General features: G+C 38.2%; 1 protein-coding gene across 1 annotated transcript; it reads right to left on the bottom strand.

Moving 5' to 3' along the window:
• Positions 1-355: 355 nt before the first annotated feature.
• On the bottom strand, positions 356-1627 carry LOC143613246 (uncharacterized). The gene is made up of 3 exons (XM_077087010.1): positions 1135-1627; positions 870-1050; positions 356-416 (listed from the first exon to the last, which is right to left on the bottom strand). The coding sequence occupies exons 1-3, from the start codon at positions 1625-1627 to the stop codon at positions 356-358; spliced, it is 735 nt and encodes a 244-aa protein (XP_076943125.1).
• Positions 1628-7365: the final 5738 nt, after the last annotated feature.

Raw genomic sequence — 7365 nt, 5'->3', positions numbered from 1 at the left:
AGCATCACTATAGATTTGGAAGCCTCCTGATCCAGAAGGAAGAGTAAGTATCGGAGCAGATACGATTCGTTTCTTCAATTCTTCAAAACTATTTTCTCGCTCCTCATTCCAGGAATAGTTTACTCCTTTCCTCAACAACTGCGTAAGGGGTGAGGCAATGACGGAAAATCCTTCTACAAATCTTCGATAGTAGCCAGCCAGGCCTAAGAAACTTCGAACTTCTGTAGCAGAAGTGGGTCTAAGCCAATTTGTAATTGCCTCAATCTTGGCAGGGTCCATCTTGATTCCTTCTATGGATACTATATGACCAAGGAATGCAACTTGGTTGAGCCATAAGTCACATTTCAAAAAATTTTCATAAAACTTTTTTTGTCGTAACGTCCCAAGCACTATATGCAAGTGTTCTTCGTGTTCTTCTAGAATATACCAAGATATCATCATTGAAAACAATAAAGAATTTATCCAAGAACTTGTGATATACTTGGTTCATCAAGTCTTTGAAAACTGCAGGAGCATTGGTTAGCCCAAAAGGCATAACCAAAAACTCATAATGACCATAGCGAGTACAAAAAGCAGTTTTAGGAACATCCTCATTCTTGATCTTTAGCTGATGATAACCTGATCTCAGATCAATTTTCGAGAAGAAATGAGCGCCCTGAAGTTGGTCCAAAAGGTCATCTATATGAGGTAGAGGGTATCGATTTCGAATGGTAATCTTATTCAACTCTCGGTAGTCAATACATAAACGCATGCTACCATCCTTCTTCTTTACGAACAAGACCGGTGCACCCCATGGTGAGACACTTGGTCTTATGAATCCCAATTCTAGCAATTCTTGCAATTGCTCCTTTAGTTCCTTTAATTCTAACGGAGCCATACAGTATGGTGCTTTTGAAATAGGCTCGGCACCAGGAATTAAATCGATAGTGAACGCAATCTCACGATCAGGTGGTAGTCCTGGTAGCTCTTCCGGAAATACGTCAGGGTACTCGCAAACAACAGGATGGCTATCAATGCCTTTTTGGGTAACAGAGATATCTTTAATCGAGGCTAAGAATACAACACAACCATGCGATATAAGCTTACGAGCTTTGAGCGCGGAAATAATCTTAAGAGTCTTATGGAGTACAATACCTTGATAGACAAGTTTAGGACAGCTAAGATCACCAAATATGACACGTTTAGAATAACAATCAATAGTTACACGATAACGGGTTAACCAATCCATTCCAAGGATAACATCAAAGTCAGACATATCCATCGGAAATAGATATGCGTTACACACGACGGATTCAATACGGATTGGACAATATTTATAAACGTGAGTGATTACGATCGAATTCTCCATCGGGGTGGAAATAGTTAGAGTGGAATCTATCGGGGTTGGTCTAATCGAAATGTACTTAGTAAAAGACAGAGAAACTATAGAGTGTGTTGCACCCGTATCAAATAACACATAGATACTACGTTCACCAAGATGAAGGGTTCCAGATACAATACCTTGAGCAATAGAAGCATCAGTAGCAGAAAGTGCGAACACTCTTCCCCCAGTGTTTGGTGGTGCAACTTTTCCTCCAGTAATCTTCTTAGTATCTAGTTTAGGACAATCTTTAATCATATGCCCCATATGGCCACACCTGAATCATGCTCCCATAGCTCTATGGCAGACGCCCCCATGTTTCTTGCCACAAATGTTACATGAAGAGCTTGTGGTCTGGTTCGGGCTTCCATATTGATTCAGTGGTTGAGCTCTGATTGGTCCTATTTACGGCTGAATCTGATTCTGAGCAGGTTTCAGGTTTTGGGTTTTAGGTTGCCATGGACGTGCTTGATTGCCAAGGTTTTTATTTGCTTGAACCCTACGGTCCTGATGTTGTGCAACGGTAGAGGATGATTGGACCATAGCCTGCTTGGGTAGCCCATCTCGGTCTCTTTTCTTGTTTTCTCCAGCTCGAGACAAGAATTCTTTCCTCTCGAAGTCAAAGGTCTTAATGGCATCACCTACCTCAGTAAGGTCTTTGAACTTCATAAACATTATTGACTTTGGAATGCGATCATAGACTGCCCATTTACATTTTTCTGCCTGCTCTTGTGCTGAGCCTGCTGCACTCCCAATAATACCAGCCAATCTTGAGAATCGAGTCATAAACTCCGAAGTTGGTTCATCATCCCTCTGTCGTATAACAGCATACTCCCTTACGTAGGCTTCTCTGTCAGCTGTAGAGAAATACTTCTCATAAAAGAGGGTATAAAAGTCAGTCCATGAAAGAGTAGCAGCATAAGTGTCTCCTCTTTTGACTTGCTTATGGCCTTCCCACCAAGTTTGTGCATCATCTTCTAGTTTGTAGGTGGCTAATCTGACTTTGTACTGATCCGCAACTCCTAATACTTCAAAGATCTTCTCAATGTGTGCTATCCAGTTTCGTGCTTCCAAAGGAGTAGCAGCATGACTAAAGGATCTAGGCTTCTATTTTTGAAATATCTGGAGCCACACATGGATGCCTTCAACAGTGGCATTCTCATCAATCACAGCTCCAGAATTAGGAGTAACATTAGCGCGTGCTTCAGAACGAGTTTGTTGCATAACTGCCTCCACGGTTTGTGCAACAAGGTTCGGAAGTAGTCCGGCAAAAGCTTGATTAATAGTAGAAACCATGTTTTGATCAACCGGAGTTTCATTTGAAGTCGAATCATTAGTCGCACGAGTGGTCTTGCGGGTTTGACGACGAGGCGGCATCTAAAAGATGTCAAGAGGGTTAGAATATAAATTGGAAGGAGAGCAAACAAAGATCCTAATGAGGTTCCTAAGCTATTTAGATCACACCTAACTGTCTACCAAATCCTCACAGGTTTTAATTTCCAACGCTTAAATTTTCTACAGGAATGAGCCTTTGCTCTAATACCATAGCTGTAACACCCCAACCCAAATAGGTTGACGTGTCACAATGTACGGAGGTATACAGAGACAAAAGACAAAATTTCATTACTTCATTAGAGTTAAAAGTACATATTACTGATAGTTCAATTACTAAGTTTGAAATACATATTATTCAAATAACATAAGCTTAACACACATCTTCATATTATTCCTAAGTTTTAAGCTTCTCTCTTGATCCCGTCCAAAGTATCATGTGAACCTGAAGGGAAAAAGATTTACGGAATGAGCTAAATGCCCAGTACGGAATACTAAGGCTCAAAAGCAAATAATAATTAACTGAAATAATATAACAATATATGAGAATATATAACTGATCTAAATCATATAACTGAAATAATTGAACTGAAACATATCATACGAATGTACCCATAAGCATAATTGAGTCTAATAATATGCGATGACATACAGGGGGGGTCACTCCTGTATGTCCGAAAGATCATATTTCAAACCTTCCAACCGAAACTCTGTAACATTCCAGACTTACTTTTCAAACCGACTGTTCTCGGCAAACCACAAGAAAACACAAGTAATGAAGAGCAACACTCTACTTCAATAATTTATATAATATTGTAAGAATTGTTGAAGAAATTTGAACTTCTCAACGTCGGCTATAAAAAATCACCCCACATCAAAAGCACCCGCCTCATTTCCGTGAACCAAATCTGTTTCTTGGTAATAGAAGCACCGAAACAGACCACTGTCGCTACCCACGTTTTTCGACGAGAGCTCCGGCCCTAAACGGCTCTTGGACGAGTGAAAAACGCCACCGCCGTCGTATCACGAATCCGACGGAGGTAACCAGAACCTAAGCCTATATTAATCATTTACTTCAGCTTTGAACGTATTTCATAAATTATAACTTAAAAAAATTAATAAATAGAATAATAACTTTAGTTATGTTCTTCAAACTAAGGTGGTGAGGAGTTAACTTGGAGAAGATAAACTAGTGAAAATAGTATTAGTAAGGCTATCTGTAGGGTTATTGAATAACAATTTACGTGGTCCTACTGGTTAAGGTTTCATTCTACTAAACGGCAGGTCTTGGGATCGAATCCCGCTTCCAGCATCTGTTTTGTTTTTTTTTTTTTTTTTATAATTTACAACTCAATTTAACTAAATAGTTATATGTGTCTAAAGTTATAAACACAAATTGATTGTTGGTCTGTTAATTAAGTTGTGTTGGCTGTAACAGAAAGGTTGTAGGTTCGAAATCCATAGGCAACAAACGTTAATTTTTTTTATTTTTATTTTTTTGGTAAATAGCTTAACAGCTCCTTTAAATCGATTTAACTAACCCCACACATGACAAACTATTTTTGATACCCTGTTTGATATTCATCCATAATCATATTTTCTTTTTACATTTGAATAATATTCGTTAAATATATATATATATATATATATAAGAGACATTAACCTCGTTAAATAATACTTAATTTTCTTAATAAAATGACTATATCTTGCTATATATACATAAGATAAAATTCGACTTTAACTTGTTAAACTGGAGCTACAAGTTATATTACATATCGCATGCTCCTTCCCGTGGTTGATTAAAAGAGCATCATTTATATTACATATCTCTATAAGATAACTAATCAACAATCAAGGTACGGATCCTAACCCCTCCCTATTGTTTTCATATTCGATTGTTATAAACCCCATTGATATTATATACCTTTGGAATTCCTAACGTTTTTGACACCTCGATTTATTTGGGCGTCCTTTCAATTCATGTTCAGATTATGATTTGTTATTTGACTTGTTAGCATGCGATATATTCATTATTAATTTGTACTCGTAATCGCATGTTTCGTGATTTGTTAAGATATGAATTGTTATTGTATAACTCAGATTAATTGTACTCTGTTACCCTGAGCACTCGCTTCCCATGGAATGTCCCACGGGCATAACATTGTGGCATCGATGTTATGTGCTCCTTCCATGATAGAGAGATCAGTTCACAGCGTATCTTAAGTACAGGTGTGGTACATAGCTATTAGGAGGCGTATGGATATATCCTAGTTCAGTTTCAGTTCCATATCGGGAAATGGTTGTGGGTATGCCTATTGGGTTTTAGCAAGATTATCAAAGTCCAAAATAACCATTTATTAAGGAAAATGCAGCGGAAAATAAGTTTTAAATCTTGTTAACCATTACACATAAAACCGATTATGTTAAACCAAAACAGGATCCATATACGATTATGCATGCTATCAAAATACAACCATAGGGTGTTTAACAAACATACTTTCAAGTCCAAGAATGAAAGGGATGAATGAGTTGAAAGGCTAGAATCCCAGGAAAGGAATCCTCAAGCTTGTATACCCGACAAGCTCCAACAAACACCTTGGTTGCTAGGGTCCTCGACACTCTTGCAATCTCTTGTTCTTGCTCTTGGTTTTTCGGCCGAGAGTTAAAGAGAGATCTTGTGTGTGAGAGTTTTTGATGTATTGATGCAAACAAGAATCTCCCAGTGGACTTGTTTGCATGTCTTGGAAGTAACACAAAGAGGAGAGAGAGAGAATGGAGGAGCCGGCCCCATGGGGTCCCCCTCCCCCAAAACTCAAAAACCCAATTTTGCATTATTTTTCTTATACATATATATGTTATTTATCAAATAAAAAACATCTCTCATAAATTATCGATACAACTTATTTTACGCACAAATGCAAATAGTTAGAAAACCCATTTTCAAATATATATACAAGTGTTGATAATTACTACTTAGATCATATCTAATAATAATTATAGTGGCATTTGTCTAGCTTGTTATTGGGTATGACCTGACTTGGATCAATACGTACTAGCCACATCAACTCTAATATGTGTCTTGGGTAGATCGATTTCAACAATATCCCACTTGCACAAGATTCATAGAAGATTGATGCAAATAGCAAATACCGCCTAACAACGGTTTACTATCCCTAATACGCATGACGAAGTGCCATTCAACAACATCATCCCTTTCAAGTCTCATACTTGAAAATGATTCAGGTGTAACTATTATTTATCCTTTTGTCTCAAATGTCATGTTAAATCCAAAGACACAGAGTGATCACTCTCTGTTGATTTAACTAATCAGGCCTTAGACATTTAACTCTCAACGAATAAGAGGGACAAATCCCCTATTGACTACATACGTCTCTCACTATCACCTCGTATTATACTTGAGCTTTGCCTTATGTACTGACATATTTCAGAGCAGCGAAGAACTAAGTCAAAGTATAATAGCCGGTGAATATCAAGACCCAATATGAATCTCAGGTCGGAGGATACTATTAAGTTCGCCTTTACTCAAAATTACTTATGATCACAAATCACAAGGATTCCATGCATTAAAATTGAAGGTGGGTCAGTGCAATATTTATCTCATAAATATCTATGAACCTTGGTAGCAACCTTTGCTATATTCATACCTTATGAATATCTACCAATCCAAGTTCATAATAGTCTTACTTTCATATTTGTTCCCACAACTATGATCGACTACAGACGCTTTGAATAATTCAATTATTCACGGATTTAAACATGCAAAATGGAACATAACTCAAGAACATGACCATAACCAAAACCATATGATTGAGTTAAAATAAAATTGTTCCAATATCCAAATACAAAATTCTGATCAAATCCAATCACTAGAATATCGAAGTCCTAAGGCGCAAGTATGACCCTCATGCTTCGGCCTCTCAAGGAGCTTCGTGAGTGGATCCGCAATGTTTTGATCAGTGTGAACTTTGCGATTACATATCTTTCCTTTTTCAACTTCATCCCTTATGTAGTTGAATATCCGCTCAATGTGCCTAGTCTTTTGATGTGCACGAGGTTCCTTGATTTGAGCAATCGCACCCTCGTTGTCACAAAAGATTTCTAGAGGGCCCTGAATGGTACGGACTACCCCTAGATCGGCAATGAACTTTCTAATCCATGCAGCTTCTTGAGCTGCCAAGGAGGCGGCGATGTATTCAGATTCAGTGATGGACAAGGCACCACGTCTTGTTTTGCGCTCTTCCAGGAGACAGCACCACCATTGAGAACGAAAACATATCGCGATTGTGATCGAGAATCATCTCAATCGTATTGGAAACTCGCATCCGTGTAACCCTTTACAACGAGTTCCTCCTCACCAGAGCCATATATTAGAAACATATCCTTAGTCCTCCTAAGGTATTTCAATATGCTCGTAACTGCCACCCAATGGCTAGTTCCCGGATTTTTTTGGTATTTACTTGTCATGCTCAAAGCGCATGACACATACGGTCTGGTGCATATCATGGCATCGATGATGGATCCTATAGAAGATGCATATGGGATTCCACTCATTTTGTCTTGATCATCCTTTGAGCTTGGACATTGAAAAACACTCAACATTGTTCCTCTTTGAATAGGTACGAAACCTTTCTTGGAGTTTTCCATCTTGAACC

This window comes from Bidens hawaiensis, unplaced genomic scaffold, assembly GCF_021521415.1.
Source record: "Bidens hawaiensis isolate Kalapana, Puna unplaced genomic scaffold, B.hawaiensis_p1.1 tig00002265_1, whole genome shotgun sequence".
In the NCBI taxonomy this organism is placed as follows: Eukaryota; Viridiplantae; Streptophyta; class Magnoliopsida; order Asterales; family Asteraceae; genus Bidens; species Bidens hawaiensis.
The sequence above is the reverse complement of the archived record's forward strand: the minus strand, read 5'-3'. Positions and strand labels throughout refer to the sequence as shown.

Bases quoted from the DNA above. Each gene is read 5' to 3' on its own strand.
- LOC143613246 (XM_077087010.1), bottom strand. From the start codon at position 1,627: ATGGGGCATATGATTAAAGATTGTCCTAAACTAGATACTAAGAAGATT. The intron at 1,051-1,134 runs GTATTGTACTCC...TTGTATTCTTAG, and splicing joins TCCTAAACTTGTCTATCAAG to CCTCGATTAAAGATATCTCT. The intron at 417-869 runs GTTAGAATTAAA...GGTATATTCTAG, and splicing joins GCACCATACTGTATGGCTCC to AAGAACACGAAGAACACTTG.